The 16,420-nt window shown below is 40.3% G+C and overlaps 1 protein-coding gene and 1 long non-coding RNA gene across 4 annotated transcripts in view; one reads left to right on the top strand and one right to left on the bottom strand.

Annotated features, from left to right (window-relative positions):
• The window catches only part of LOC125879686 (uncharacterized), a 162,448-nt gene that overhangs the window by 47,283 nt on the left and 98,745 nt on the right, over window positions 1-16,420 (top strand). The window lies entirely within an intron of this gene.
• grin2ca (glutamate receptor, ionotropic, N-methyl D-aspartate 2Ca) overlaps window positions 1-16,420 on the bottom strand; it is a 103,918-nt gene that overhangs the window by 42,921 nt on the left and 44,577 nt on the right. For both annotated transcript variants that reach the window (XM_049561650.1, XM_049561651.1), the window contains exons 4-5: window positions 9,781-10,382; window positions 1,613-1,727 (exon numbers count right to left, since the gene is read on the bottom strand). In XM_049561650.1, coding sequence (XP_049417607.1) covers window positions 1,613-1,727; window positions 9,781-10,382 — 717 coding nt within the window. The remainder of the gene's footprint in view (window positions 1-1,612; window positions 1,728-9,780; window positions 10,383-16,420) is intronic.

A 16,420-nucleotide genomic window follows, 5' to 3' on the forward strand; every position in this document is an offset into this window, starting at 1 on the left:
TCACTGGAGAGCACAGGTAGCTGCCACATTGCAAAGTCAGCCAAAAACAACAGTAGGTGAGCAGCTTTGTTGAAACAGTAGAGTTTGGGAATGACAACTGGGTTTACTGAGGAGAGTGAATGTTGTTTTACTGAAAAGCAAAGTGACATGATATGTAAACAGGAAACTCACTGATCTACTCTTTCTTTTGCTGGCTTTTTGCAAAAAAAAATTTAAAAGCATTTTAAACTACATTTGAATAGAGATAACTGTAGTGGCGGGCGGCACGGTGGTGTGGTGGTTAGCACTCTCGCCTCACAGCAAGAGGGTTGCCGGTTCGATCCCGGGCGTGGGAGCCCCTCTGTGCGGAGTTTGCATGTTCTCCCCGTGTCAGCGTGGGTTCTCTCCGGGCACTCCTGCTTCCTCCCACAGTCCAAAGACATGCAGATTGGGGACTAGGTTAATTGATAACTCTAAATTGTCCATAGGTGTGAATATGAGTGTGAATGGTTGTCTGTCTCTATGTGTCAGCCCTGTGATAGTCTGGCGACCTGTCCAGGGTGTACCCTGCCTCTCGCCCGATGTCAGCTGGGATAGGCTCCAGCCCCCCCGCGACCCCCAAGAGGATGAAGCGGTTAGAAGATGAATGAATGAATGAATAACTGTAGTGGCGCTGTGTTCAGAATGTTCAATGGTGACGGCTCTCACGGTTCATACTGATTACTCAGTTTCTGTTTATGCCAAACTGTTGATGTAAAGTACATCACAATCTGTTGTCCAGTTGTATACATCTGTCTGATTCAGCATTAAATGACCTGTTAGAATATTTTGACAGACCTACATACAACATTAATTGCAAATACATACACCACAATGCCCAGCAATGTTTTTTTTTTAACAATTGTCAATACAATTTGAACCAGCTACCGCATTAATTTATTAACAGAATGGCTTTTGTCTGTTTCCATACCCAAATAGCTTCTCATTAGCCCAGACCCTGATAATATATTGGAAATTAATAGGAAGTAGCACCCAAAAACATAAATATGGCATAATTAGCTTTGAAACGCCTGCAACTGTTTACTATGAATGTGACATTTAAACACCTTTTATTTAACCAGTGCAGGAAGTGAACTCCCTCTAGTGTGATGTCCACATCACATGCGCCCCCTGTGGTTAAATTAATGTTTCAATCTCCAAACAAGTCAATGAGGCAACACACTGTAGCAGACTCACCTAGACAAACCTCTGTGTTGGTTTTCCCTTGATATCTTTTTGAATAGATGGAGGATAGGGGTAAGTGAGGTGTGTGTGTGTAATGTAGCGCTGTGTGTGTGAGTAGGAAATGATCCTTCATTAAGTAGTTCATTGGTATCAGTGGAGCTTTGACTCTTCATAGCTAGTCTTTACAAAGAGACCAGTGATGTATGAAATCACTCTGTCGTTAGTATGCAGAGGAAGACGTCAGTAAAAGACACAATGGAACTGCACAACAGCTCTTCTGTTTTCTCATTCTACAAGTATCGTTATGGTTTTATGCATTCAGTAACAATCACACAGAAATTAATGTACTGTGTACACAAAAACTGATTCTGCAAAGTAAAACGTGTCACCGTGTTGCAAAAAAGCTCACCTTGTCCCACTGTCTCTCTCTGTCCAAAGTGATGATTATCATGGCTGGATTCACCAGGTAACCATTAGTGTTGAAGGAGAAGTCATTATGTTCCCAGGTTACGTTCAACATGTGCCTGCAAAGAAACAAGACCCGTAGAGAAATATGATCAGTTAAATCACAAGATCTGACTTAAACAGCACATCATTTGCACTCTCCTGTAACTAGATGTACAGCATAAATGTAAGTTTCAACCAAAAACATTGAAAAATGCCAAGCATGATGTACTAAAGCCTAAAGCTCAGTTTGGACCAAAGATTCATGACAAGACGAGTTGAAACTTGCAACTACCTGCAATGTGCCAATATGTAACATTCTAAAAAAAACCTGCCTGTTCACACCAGTGTGACTAGATGAGACGATGTATCGTCTCCTAAACAATGACTGTATTTCATTCTAACTTCCAGCTTTTCAGGCTTATTTTGTGGCTGAATATAATTTGTAGCTTCTTAAAATATAAGTAAGGATATTGATAGTGAGATACTTGCTACAGTTGCATTTCTAGAAGTGATGAAACAGTAAAAACATGGACCCTATTCATAATTAACATGCCACAAAAGTTTATATAACCAGTGCAGATAAATTAGTCAGTGAGTATGTGTTAGTGACATGTGCACGAACAGTGAGCAGCGACACTAACACACCGGGGGGACGAAGACCAACATACGTGTTAACAACCCCAGGGATGTAAATGAGAAGGATTCTGGCTGTTGTTAGGGAATGCCGCGGACACGCATTATGCTGACAATTTGTTTATGACTGGATTTTGCTACAAGCTGATTGACTGTTGAAACAGGTGACAAGCCTTATGTTCTAAAACCAGCCGCTGGCAACTTGAAAAGGTGAGTTGCAGGTGACATCATGAGCCAGCCTGAGTTGAGCAGAGACAGGCAAGTTCAGACCGCTGCAACTTTCCCCTGCAACAATCAAAAAACTTTTTGTTTCGTCGCGAGTCTTTGGTCTGAACTATGCTTAAGGTAACGTCTTCAGATTGTTTGTATGACCAAACAGTACAAAACCCAAATGCTGGCCAAATGTGGGTGAAATTCATTGCCGATGGATGAATTTGATCAATCTATCAGCCACTGTGGCAGGTAAACAAAAAGGAAAACCCATTGATTGATTTATTGATTGATTGATTGGCTTTGTCTAAAGGTTGATTGAAGACAATTTGTTTTTTTTCCTCGTCCTGGTGATCAGCGCATGCGATCGAATGTGCTAGCATGTTTGATATGTTTCCATTCACATCCTCTACAATAGCAGAGCAAGACTGACACACTGTCCTTGTCTTCTTCTACACAACTCTCTCTCTCCATTGCTGTTGTAGCTGACTGGGAACCCGCAGGCAGGTCTTCAAGCTCCACTGTTTTAGTAGCGCTTGCCATGGTGTTACTGACTTACAGGCTAATCTGCTTGTTGTGCTAACCTCACAATATGTTGCTAACAGTGTACTGCTAAAAGTTTCTGGGTGGAACTTGCTTGTAGGATTACACAGTACATGCATCAATCTACATATAACCTCTGCTGTCCAGTTGTGGCACCAGGAAAGCACCCCGACCAGGTGGCCTGATTTAATGCAGGGGAGGAGGGGTCAGGAGGAAACAATAACACTGTCAGACTGATTCAGATTGTGATGAGAGTGGATTTTGAAGCAAGAGAGGGAGAGAGACTACTGTGTGTGTGTGTGTGTGTGTGTGTGTGTGTGTGTGTGTGTGTTTTCCATCTTAAAATGCATCTACAGTGCACCGCTGTTTGGGTGTCTGCAGGATCTGAAATTAACACCTGCCAGGCGCCAAATGCAGGTAGATTTTCCATTTGGCAAGTAAATCTCTGAAGGCTATCCACCACACTGCCACACTGTAAATGTCTGCACCAAATGGTCATGTATTAAAAAACGATGCAGAGTCTCTACCGTGTTTTGGTATCATTTAGGGGCATGGATCTGCGGCTTCTCTGCGGCTCCACTGCTGTTAGTGTCGGAGATTTGCACACACACTAGAGATTAAGAGTATACACACTAAGGGTTTCTGAGGTGAAAAATCTGAGCAGAGTTTTTTCTTCCCCGCAGAGTTTAGGATGTTAAAGCTGCGGTGTGTGCTGATGGCTAGTTCACTCTGTTAGTATTAGTCTCTGGGTGATGGCATAGAAATAATATCCACATATGCTTTACATTTGTCTTGCAAATGTTTTAATATAGAAATTAAATTAAAACAGAATTTCAAGTACACACTAGTACATACACTGTAGACTGTCCAGGTGCTGCACCGCCATTGCGATTGCATTTTGCTAGCGTTGTTTACATCAACGCCACGTCCTTGACTTACAGTTAGAAAATTGTTTTTTGACATTTTTGAATTAATGCCGAGTCATCAGCATATGTGTCTTGACGCATCTAAGAATTCATTTTTTCCCTCACCCCTAGTGGGTAGCCTCATAAACATAAATGGATATGAATATTTAAAATTGCTGTGTGATTTATTCATATGAAATATTCATGTGTGGTCTGAAAAAGACCTTTACTCTTGTTATCTGTTTATATAGTTAATATTTGTTTCTTCTCATCTGTTTATTTCCATAAGTATTGGATATTCAGTATAACGCTGTATTGTTTTTAAAGGTTTCCCTTTCAGTTGTGGGATGAGCAAGCATGTTGCTCTTGGGATCATGAAACCATTTAAAACTGATTGGATGATGTCACAAATGCTTTGTCACTGAACAGAAAAACACAGCTGTGTTGACACAATAGAGACACGAGGTGTTCTGAGGTGTCCTGACAGCCTCTGCTCTGTGAAGAAAACAGCCATCTCCTCTTATTCCATTGTGTCATCATTCACATCCTCTTTTATTAGACCTGTGGAGCTGCTCTCTCACCTCGCTCGTCACTCCAGCCGAGGTGATGAAAGCCTGCTGGGAGAGAATAGCCTTCAGATCTGTCTGTGTGAAAAGCCTATTTAATCTGGTAATCTGCAGTAATCCCATTAACAGGTGAGCTGACTCATTATCAAAAGCTTGTTTGGAAAAAAAGCTCCAATCAAGTGAGGACAAATCTGAGAACCGCGGGGGATGTTAATGTTTGATCTGGCTGGAAAGAGAAGAAATGACTGACTATAAAGTTAATGGAAAGTGCTTTGTTCTATCTTGCCGACCTTCACGTTACTGACGAGAGCCGCTGCTGCTCAAATCGTGCCTGCTGGGTTTAGAAAGTCCAAAAGGAGGGGTTGTACAGTATCAAAGCCTGAGATAATGTTCACCATTTCCACTTTTTCATGGACGGTTTGGGTTTACAAAAGGAAAAGTTGTCTCCCCTACGGCTCTGAAGACTCCAAAAGAAAAATTACTTCTGACATCAGAGGGAGAGAGTGATGTTTCATAATGCAAGAGAAGTGTCTGAAGATGCTCGTGTCCCGTTAGCAGCCCCTTGGTGACCATCTACAACAACACACATTTAGACACAACACACTCCCAGTCTCCCTGAATGACCTTGGTTTATACGAGCCAAACGCTGATGCTGGAGCACTTTTTTCTGGCTCTTCCCTTTGCTGATTAAAACATTTTTCCAACAAAATAGGATTTGCTCCATGTTCCGTGGCACAGATGGCGTCAGATTGCTCTTTTGGGCATGGTTTAAATGAGGAAAAGCCACACCCTTATCAATCGTCACCAACCATCCAACCCCCCAACTAAATTACCTCGCAATCTCCAAAAGATATAGGGGAGCGCTTAGTGCTGAGGACACGAGGAGATAGATGGCAGCGGGGCAGAGGACACAGTTTGGGGAAGTGACAGTTGCCATAAAATGTGCTTCACAACACTAAGCAGATGGGAAGTCATGAATAAATAAACAATTTTTGACCTCTTTTTTCCATGTCTCACAGATGTACTGTTGTATCAATATGATATATCAGAAATTAAAGAGAGTAGTTATTCTCCAATGTGATCCCTGACTATCAGATGCCATTTTTCTGCTTGTCCTAAACAAGGTTATGCAAATGATAATCTACAAATTTAAACTGAGACAATAAAGGAGACTGCAGGAAAAGTAGCTGCATTTTTTGTTTGTTTGAACACTTGAAACATTTCATGATTACATTTTTCTGACAAGTGACCTTTTCTGGCTGTGCAACTGCTGTCTGTCCCCTCCAAGAAGCAAAGGCAGAAGTAGCATTGCATTACCACAAAGGAGGTTAGGGAGCATAGCTTGGCATGCAAACTGTCAGACACAGAGAAAGTGCAGTTTGCCTGTACTAACATTTAGCATTGATTTATTTTATAAATCTGACCTGACCATGAACTTTTCTGTGGTTAAATAATCAGAATTATGTGTAGGCACTATGGCCAAATTTTTCTCTCACACTATATATTGTTTAACTATCCATCGATGTGGATCAATATTTTGAGTCATTAATCAGTGATTCAATATCATGGATCCAAAGTGAAAACATCAATCCATATCATCATCTGTAGGATACACCTATATTTTGAAATTCAGTGTCACCATCAAACAGTGACAGATGGAAAATAGCAAGCAGCCAAGAAAAAGACAATGAGGATCATGGTATATACTCTGGAATAAATCAGCAAAGGAAATACTTTGGATTTCGGAGAAAATATGGGTCAACCGACAAAGCACATGCCATATGTAAACTATGACATGAGATAAAACACAACCTACCTGCCTGGCAAGGCACTCTGCTGACACCGCCACACCACAAAATTAGCTCCTCAGTTTCAACAATGTTAGGCTAAAAAAAGGTGCATGCAGGCTAAAATTCAGCTTTGTTGCTCTGTAGGGAGACGTAGTGACTTAAATTGACAATGAGTAAGAAAAATTATACATTATACATATAATTTGCATAGCTATGAGTAGAAGAGAACTCTGCTAGCCGCTGGGTTAATTCAATGATGCGATGTAAAAGTGCTTAGTGACTACCAAAGAGCAATTGTTTTAACTATGAACCATGACAGTTAATATTGAGCTGAATTTTATGCTTTAGGTAAAAGATGTTGTTAATTCCTATTTTATGGCTGTTAGGAGAAGTTTGCCTTGAGGGCTTTAAGCCAGATAACAGTGAGACCTAAAGTTTTATTAAAAAGATCATGGTTTTGGGGTTAAAATGAAAACATTTCACCCAGAAAGGGGTTTCTGTCAGACAGGCCTGAAGGCTAACTTATCTCATGTGTAAGCGAAGTCCGTTGCACTTAACCAGTTGTAATTATTTACTAGTCCCTCCAGAAAACCGTGATCTTGCAATTGCAATAATTAATGCAAATTCAACGAAAGTCCACAATATTTGCAGAGGCTAGCAATTTTTCAAAAGTCCCGCGATTTTTTTCGTGTTTTTCCGCATTTTCTGGCGGACCAGAAGTCGTCACGCACGTCATTTGAAATGTCATCAGATGCGTCATCAAGTGCGCTAATGGCATTGCAGTATGGAGAAACGTTCTGTATTTGCACTGTTTTTTTTTTTGTTTTTTTTTTGTTAAAGATATTTTTTGGGCATCTTGCCTTTAATTGACAGGACAGGTAAGCGTGAAGGGGGGAGAGAGAGAACGGGGGATGACATGCAGCAAAGGGCCACAGGCTGGATTCGAACACGGGCCACTGCGGCAACAGCCTTGTACATGGGGCGCCTGCTCTACCACTAAGCCACTGACGCCCCAAGAATTTGCACTGTTTAAATGCATACAATATGTGTTGAATGTATTAAAATGTTATGTTTACATAAGATGTAACTTGCATGTTGTTTTACAGTCACATTGTCTGGTTTGAGAGCTACAATATTCACTCAGGATTTTTTGCAACATAATTGGAGTTCATGTTTTGAAACTAATTGAACAAAACTAAAGAAGAGAACTATAAAAAAACATTTGCAGCTTTTTTTTTTAATATTCAGTATGATTATTATAGCAAGTGATTACATGACTTATTTTTTTGGAGGTAGTAATTTAAAAAAAAATATATATATTTTTTCTCCTTTTGTCATTAGCCACAATTTTTGTCATTTGCCACAATTTCCTGCAAAAAATCACATAAAAATGCTGATTTTTTTTTATCGAATTTTTTGACAAAATTGGGCGCAAATTCAGTTTTTTTTAGCTGTGAGATCCTGGAGGGACTGATTTACATTTTTTCATATGTTGTGTTTATCTCGTATGGACAAAAGCCAAAAAGAAAGGGGAGGCAGCTCATTCTCTATCTGATTGCATTAAATGGGTATGTGATATCATTTCATATCGATTGCAGGCCCCCGTACTGAATCGAATCAAAATCATATCATGGCAGACATGGTGATATCAGCAAATGTTGTATCATTGTCCAAATTAACCATACAATATTGTATCAACAATAGACACTAGTGATTAACACCCCTAGTAACAGTATATATCATGATACAGGAATTGTTCTCTAAATTCAATAAAGAAATGGTTTAACCTAACCATACTATACTTCTTTTGTTTGGAATTTCCACACAAACAAAAAAACAACTGCCTCAACTGAGAGAACATCTGAGGTAAAAATAAAAGTATCCAAACCGTTGAAATAAAATTCTTTCAAAATGGAAGCTTTTAAGTTTCCTGAAAAGAATAATTTAAAGTCTGACAGGTTTCTTTTCTTTTACAACTTCACTCTCCTTCTCCATGTGGAAGCAGCTGGATTCGTAGATAACACAAGATCACATGAGAATCCAGCCCTGATTTGCTTCAGAGCCTGCCCCGAACAGCCCTTGCAGTAGAAACCGTACTGCCAAGTGTCTACTGGTGGACACATTTCTGATCATATACCCCAACCCTAATCATTAACCAAACTGTAAAAATGGCAGATCAGACAGCACTTGCATCAATGCCTGATCAGAGTCATTGTCTTTGAAGGCACTGACTAAAGACCTATGTTGTTTTGGTATAATAACTTGGCTATTCATGGATTTTTGGATTTGGCTCACCTTGCTCAGTTGCTGTAATGGTTTGTCACATCAAGTGCATTTTTATTATACTCAGGGGTTCAATAAAAAAATGAAAGTATTATCCTTAGTGTCAGGTTTATGTTTAAACATAACAAATGAGACACTATAAAGTACACATGAGATAGTTTAAAGCCACTAGGGTTCATATCTCATGTTCACTATTAGCACCATTAACAGTGAGACGCTGCAAAGTTGTCTCCATGGGAAGAGCCTCCACTCTGTAATTCTCTCTAATCATTTATGAGTCCTGTCTCCAAGTGGCCCTGATGGCCATTTTTCTAAATATGAGTGCAGTCTTTGCCAAAACAACAATCACTGTTTGCTAGCTCTTTTCTTCTTTTAACATGCTTTGTGCCCCAGTGTGTGCCTACACAAGTAAAAATAGAAATAAGAAATGGATGTCTGATTCTGCCATTAAACAGGGAAAATTCTTTATGAAGACAAGTGTGGAAGTGTCCTTGAACAGAACAGTGAGCACCAAGTTATATCAGTTGGCAGGCATGCACCTTGCATGACAGCTCTGCCACTCTCGGTGTTTGAATGTGTCGGTGATTGGCTGAATGAGATGCAAATTGCAAAATGCTTTGTCCAGTAAAAAGGCGCTGTATAAATGCAATCCATTTACCATTTACCAGCATTTGCGAAGTAGTTTAGAATTCCACAGAAGCAGTGTACCGTAAACCAATGAAGAAACAATGGTATACAAATAAAGGCCAAGACTCAAATACCAGGAGTGTTATGGGCAAAACAAATAAAATCCACTTGCTAAAGGGTGAGAAAGTACAATTAGGGGGTGAATTACATTTAATTAATAGCTGACATTGTAAATTCAGCACATATAAATTTCCACAGCAACACACAAACCACTCTTTGGCTGCACATTTCTGTTTTCAATACACATTGTTTAAGAGAAACCTTGTTTGATTTAATATGCTTGTGGAAATAGTTTCTGAATTAAAAAAAACCCCAAACATTTATGTAAAACAGGGAAAACAGCAGTGGAGTTGGTGCTGTTGGAATGAACATGAATCTCTCAAGACAACATGTAAACATGGAGAACTTTACATCAACAACAAGCAGAATCAACAAGAAATTGAACAGGTGCAGATCAGAAAACAAGGAGGCTTCTTACTATAATATGATGAGGCATATAGAAATAAAGCCTACCTGAACAGAGTGTCATTACTAACAGTTGGCTTGACGGGGTTGTGACAGTCACTGTGGCCCTCAGGAACAAAGCCCCTCTGTTTCCGAAAGCTCTGCACACCTTTCACCACGATGGCTACCCCATCCCGCACCCTCTTTCTCAAGCTCATCCTCCACCGGTCCGTGATGATGCTGATTAGCCCCACAGGGAAGCTGTCAGGTGGGGGGATGTCTGGGTTCCCCACTGCCAGACTGGGGATAATCCAGATGTAGCCTGGCCCCACCAGTCCGGCCTCAGCTGCCATGGTGAACAGGTACTGAGCTTCTTCATGGGAGCAGTAGACCAACAGCACCTGGGCGTCGATCTGCTGCAGAAGCCTTCGCGCCCGGATGTCGTTCATGCTGTCGGAGGACATGTCGAAGGTCAGAACATCCTGCAGCTCCCACATGAAATAGCTGGTGTCTGTGAAGGATTTGATGTAATCCACGTAGGTTTCGTAGCCCGGATACAGGCTGGTTATGACCACAAAGCTGTCCCAGTTGTACTCCTCCATCACCTTGAACATGCCATTGATCTGCTGCTCGATGGAGGAGCCCAGCTGGAGAAAGTTGGAACCCTCGCCCTGGAGGAAGTGGAAAAACATCATCATGAGTACACTGAAAATGTAGGAAGACCTTTATAGTTAGTTAACCCACTACACACAGTTTGCTCTTGACTAACAAGCAAAATTAACACATCATAATTTAGTTTGTATAATGTGCAGTAGGGTCTCTGGAGGACCCTCTTTATACCTGGGAGGTTGCACATACACAGAACTTATACTCAGACAAATTACATACAGGGAAGTGAGTTGCCCAACCAGTATGGTCTGTAGTACAGCTCTGACAGGAGTTAAGTGGTTCTGCTTTATTTTGCTCTTCCAGGAGCTGCACACCCATTCATCACTTAAACTCACATGTCTTACTTTTGCCGTGCAAACACTGGCCGTCATCCATACTTGCAAATTCAGAGGGATGGTACTATCACTGTGGCCAGTGCCGGCTCTGTGTTTCATCCGTCTTTTCTGCAAATGCAATGACCTTGAGAGAGGAATGAGGATGGTTTTTCTTTTAACTGTATTATTAAAGCAGTGTGGAGGAGGGAAAAGTACTTTATAACATCTCTGGGTCTGATACTTTCGTTAAAACAGCGTTCTCCAGTCTTTTAGAATAACATTTTGGGTATAGTGCTTAAGCCGAGTTTTTCCAATCAGTTGTCAAAGACAAAACACTTGTTGTGACATCACTGATTGGGGTACGGCCAAAGGTGGTGTTAATTTTGTCAGCTATTTTTTATGCTTCCATGCTGCCGACAGCTGCGGCTGAAAGTGTTATGTTTTTTGGTTGTTTGTCTCGTCTGCTCCAATCTTGTGAAGGCGATATCCCAAAAAGAACTGATTAGAATTTGGTGGTCAAAGATCACTGTCACCTCACAAAGCATGTTTTAGGCCAAAACTCAAGAATTCCTACGCTAATTATGACAAATTTCACAGAAGTGTCTTAAAATGATGAAGTAATGATATTTAAGAGCCACAAGATTGAAGGTCAACTTCACTGTGACATCATACTGTTCTGAAAAAATACTTCTTTGGCCATTATTCAAGCTCATAACTCTGGTGATGGTGATTCTAATCTTGGGTGTCCACCTTGAAACTGCTGATTGTATAGATCTCCTGAGTTGCCTTGTTGAAGGTGTGTGTGAAGCATCCGTGTTTTAAATTTGTAGCTTCTTTGCGGCGACATCCATATTTAAAGCATTGTCAACTGTCATGGCTACATGAGAGTCTTTACAGACATGGATGTAAACTGCAACTTTATTGGTTGGCAGCAGCATACAACAATGAGGCAGTAACTGTAGTTTTATTTAGTCTTACACTTTGTCCTTTGTCAAATGTCTAAATGTTAGGGTTTTTTTTTATCTTATTTAGTCAACTTCATCCTGATTCTTTTTTTCAAGTTTTAATTGACAAGAAATGTAGGCAATTCGGTTATATCTTTAATATAGCTATTTTAGTATAGTTTTGACTTTCTTGTCTTTTTAGTTGTCAGATTATATTGAACATTTTTAGTCAACCTGTAATCAAACCAATCAATCGATACTGTACATTCACTCAAACTTATTTTATGTAAGTTTTTTTCTGATCATGGAATAAACAACACAGGTTGAATGACTAAGAATGCAGTTTTCCAGAAAGTGTCCTAAGTGGTCTGTTGTCATTGTCAGCGTGAATTTAAGTAATTAAGCTACTCCGAGTCGGTGCTCATTGTGCACTGCTGGTGTAGTCCTGATGTACACAGCAGGAAACAGGAAAGAGAATATTGAAAATGTATAGAATATGTGATTTCCTCTGTTTTGTCACTAAAAATAAAGAGAGATTTTAGTAAAGTTTTTAGTTTTTTTTTTTTTTTTTTTAAATAAGGTACATTTCGTCTGGTCTTTTTAAGTCAACAATTTTGCAATGTCAGTATAGTCCAGATGTTGCGGTAGACTTTTTTGTCGCCGGTCATTTTGACCAACAGGGTCATAAAAATCTGGTCATAATCTATTTTTACCGGTCATTTTAATTTTTGTTTTTAAATGATAATAAAGATATTCAAAGACATTTAGTTTTCATTCGTTTGTTTTTAATAAATCTAACAAGCAAGTTATAAAGGGTGCATTAATAAGGACATTAACGAAAAGATAAACAGACATCCACACACCCGTGCCATTAGGCTTTGCCCTGGACACACCGGACGGCACTAACGCGTCACTAACGCGTCCAGTGTGTCCAGGGTGTTATGTAGTTATGCCTGTAGGCTCGGTGACACAAAATTATAATTGTAATAAATTGATTAGGGTATTGAAAAATGTGTTCAGTTATGCACTGTTGTGTTTTTTTAAATTATAAACACGGTATTTTCTCCTCACCTTCCACAGTGCGTGCGGTTGTTATTTTATTTTGAAAATTGGCCGGATTCTCTCGTCTTTTCTGTGTCTGACTTCCTGTTTGGTATGATCCGCTCTATCCAGCTTGACAGAAGCGCTCGCGGCTCGCATGAAAAATAGACCAGACGCCGAACTGAAGCGCTGCCTCCGCGGGCGCTCCGCTCTGCTCAGCGGCCTGTGTGGATAGTCAGATAGGTTAACATGGGCGCAGATTGAAAACTGCCTCCGCTGCTGGGCGCTGCGCTTCGGTTCCGTGTCCGGTGGGTCCAGGGCGTTATGTTAACAACGCAACATGAAGCAGATGAATAACTTTTTCTCTGCAGTGTGAAAGCGGCAGCCACTTAAACCACTGACTGTGCACTCTGCCGCCAAGTGGGCAGGGGTGGTAATTGCAACCGGTCAAAATGACCGACGGCCTTCAGATTTTCCGGTCATTGTTGTAAAAAAACGGTAAATGACCAAGAATATCCGGTTAACGCGACCCCTGATATAGTCACACTTTTAAATGACATCGCTGCCATTCCGTCATCATCTCATCGTAGTCAAGAAAAAAAAAGGATGTTAACACACATACTAAATCATAGTTTTCATTAACAAAATTAACACTGGCCAAAGGTGCCATAAAGATTCTAGCAGGAAACAGCACAGAAACGGTTTTCTTACCTGTGATTTATTATTGAGTTACCCTTTAAAGGTGCTGCCTGTAACATTTTAAAATCATTGAATCACCACTGAAACAAAAAGATAAGAAAACCCAGCCTATGCATTTTACTGGGCCTCTTCTACTATGATGTCATTTGTTGGGGAAAATGCTGAATTCCATCTGGCACAAAGACAAATTTCTTAAAACACATAAATAAAAAAAAAAGTTGTTCTTTCAGTTGAAATAAAAAACTAAACTAGCAGAGGTTCTGGTGGTGGGATTGACATAACATTGATTGTTGCTTGAAAGCATGTTGGGTTATTCAAAGGTGCTGTCTTGAACATCAAGTTCAAGTAAAGGTGTTAATGTGAAATGCAGGATAAACGAACGAGGATACATAAATGAAAGGTCATCTCTAGCTACATGTCCTTCCTTGTTTTTATATTAATGTCAAATCAAACAATCTACTGCTGTAAATGTAAATAAGTTGTTAGACACTTTTGCTTTATATTATGGGTATATCATTGTTTAAGAAACAGAGAAACCCATAAAGCAAATGTAGGTTTATAAGATGTAGAACAGTAAGTGTTAATGTAAACGAGGCCAGCAGTCGTCTCAACTGTGATCTCATCTCTTAACAGTAATTATACCAAGGTATCACAATTAATATGACAGTGACGGATTGATGCGACAGTACATGCAGAGCCATTAGTTTCAGCAGAGATTATTGATTCTTCAGCAGATTCCAATTACTGCCTCATCCTTACTGTGCCACATTGCACTGCAAAAACAAACATCATCATTAAATCATGGATCATTTGTAGTAGCATGATAGATTATGTACTGTAAATGGGATTTATTATTCTGTTAGAGGACTTTAAAAAGAACATTCCTTGGCTCTAAAGTAGAAATATATGTTTTAACTCTGGTGAGATCTTGTCGTAAAAGCTCTTTCTCTTCCTCTGTCAGGCTGATAGGTAGGTGGCCCTCTCCTGACCCTCTCTCCCTCTGGAGAAAAACCACTCCACCCCGAGCACGGGGCCCTCAGAGCTGAGAATTGGAGGGGTCAGGTATCCTGAGACTGCAAACAGGCCTGTGATCTGATTCAGCCTGTCTCCTTGCTGTCCTTGAAGGAAGTTCAGCGCTCTTGTGATGTATGAGCATCTTACGATTTCAGACGTCATGGCTAAATCCACTGACTTTGTGCCTCTGACTGTACCGTGCTCACGCCCCTGAAAATATTTTCTTTTTCCTGTTGGCTCATTTCACTTGTCACTGCCCTTGTTTTCTCACACTTCTCTTCTCATATCCCCAAACGCTGAGGTAGCTGTAAAGATTTTTCATGCATAGTGTTTCACTTGACATTCATTTATTATTGGAAAAAAGTTGCCCGCAATATGTGAATTGTACCTAAAGGTACAACCATTATGAATGCAAATAAGAACTGATATAATTACCCTGTAACTGTGCCAGTGATTATAATATCAAATAATTTGGCAGCTATTCATTTTTAACTCATTAATTAAGAACTCAAAGCTCATATCTTTTCCTTAAAATGCCTGGTCCAATATATTACTGATTAATGTAATATTCACATAAGTGAAATTTGATTATCAGCGCTTTTACTAGGAATTAGTTTCCATTCAGTGTAAGGGACCTGCTGCGGACTAAGATGGATTAGACTGCAGTGGAGGCCGGCTGGCTTCATACATCCACACTGGGTGCAGGGATGTTATGCAGGTTAGTCACGCAGGAGCTTGAGAAGATCGTATAAATCTACTCATTTTCTCCTTTCCCTCACTGTCCCACAGCAAATCTGTCAGCATTATTGCCTTATTCCTGTACGTGCCGCTGCCCATTCCCGCATCTGCAACGGTTCACAATCAGTTTGTCCCCCGACAGGTGCTAAGGTGTCGGAGTGTGCATGTGCAGGTGTGCGTAGTGATGTACGTGCTCCTGTTTCTGTATGCTTTGTAGATACTAGCCCAAGGGTCTGTCAGAGTAAAGCCCTCTGCAAACTACAATCTCAACAGCTCAATTAGCAGAGTGCAGACTGATAGTGCAGTCCAAATGAGCCTGGGGCATTACCACAGGCTCAGCTGCAGCTCAAAGCCTGAAGTCACGACCGCCCTGTCAGTGTGCAGAGCATGTGCAGTACTGTCCAAGGCATATGGTTGTAGGGAATGAAATGAAACAGTCACAGTCAGTTACACAGAATGTAATATGAATTCCCCACCAGTACCTTTCTAGGAGCCAAATGCAGACTAAAGAGTCCAGAACCCTCGGAGTGAACAAGTCGTTTGATGTGTTATTCCACCACATCTAAAGGCTAAAATGTTTAAACACATCCCAATCGGTCACACTCAAATTCATAGCTTTTCTCTGGCTGCATTCCAATTCTTGCCTGATCTCTCTCCAAGAACTCTTTCTTTTGTCTTTGTAGCCTCAACATGATGAAACATATTGATATTGCTGGTTTTATCTGGTTTGGCCTTTCGTTAACAGTTAATGCAAACCAGTGTTTGCAAATATTTTGACTGACAAATTCAAGAATGTGTTTTCTGCTCAGGTGCAGGTGCAGCCAGCTCTGATGCACATTATATCTACAAGTGCCAAGTCAAAGGCAACATCAGTTGCTTTACGTTCTTGAAGACACGCCATCCAAATGCATCTTGGTCTGTGATATGTCAGGATCTGTAGCTACTATATGATATATTAAATATTTACCTCACTCCTTAAATCAGTGTTTTTCGCTGTGTGATGTAGCGCCACAGTTTGTTTCCCTGAAGCTTATTAAGCCTGTTATATTTATGACTAGAAGAGTGCACTCGTGGCCACTTAAGACAATTCTTGTATATCCAGCAAACTCAGAGCAGTGTGTTTCAGAAGCAATCTAGGAGGTAATAAAAATAGGCGCTTCATCTATTTTTGAAACGCTGCGGTGCATTCACAGAGCAGTTTGAGTTTTCCTGCTTACAGGCACTGTATGTAAAATATTGTTGTTCATTGCTTGACTTTTAAGGGTTTAACTTTGTCTGTAGGCTACAGCA

This window comes from Epinephelus fuscoguttatus, linkage group LG19 (genome assembly GCF_011397635.1).
Source record: "Epinephelus fuscoguttatus linkage group LG19, E.fuscoguttatus.final_Chr_v1".
Taxonomy (NCBI): domain Eukaryota; kingdom Metazoa; phylum Chordata; class Actinopteri; order Perciformes; family Serranidae; genus Epinephelus; species Epinephelus fuscoguttatus.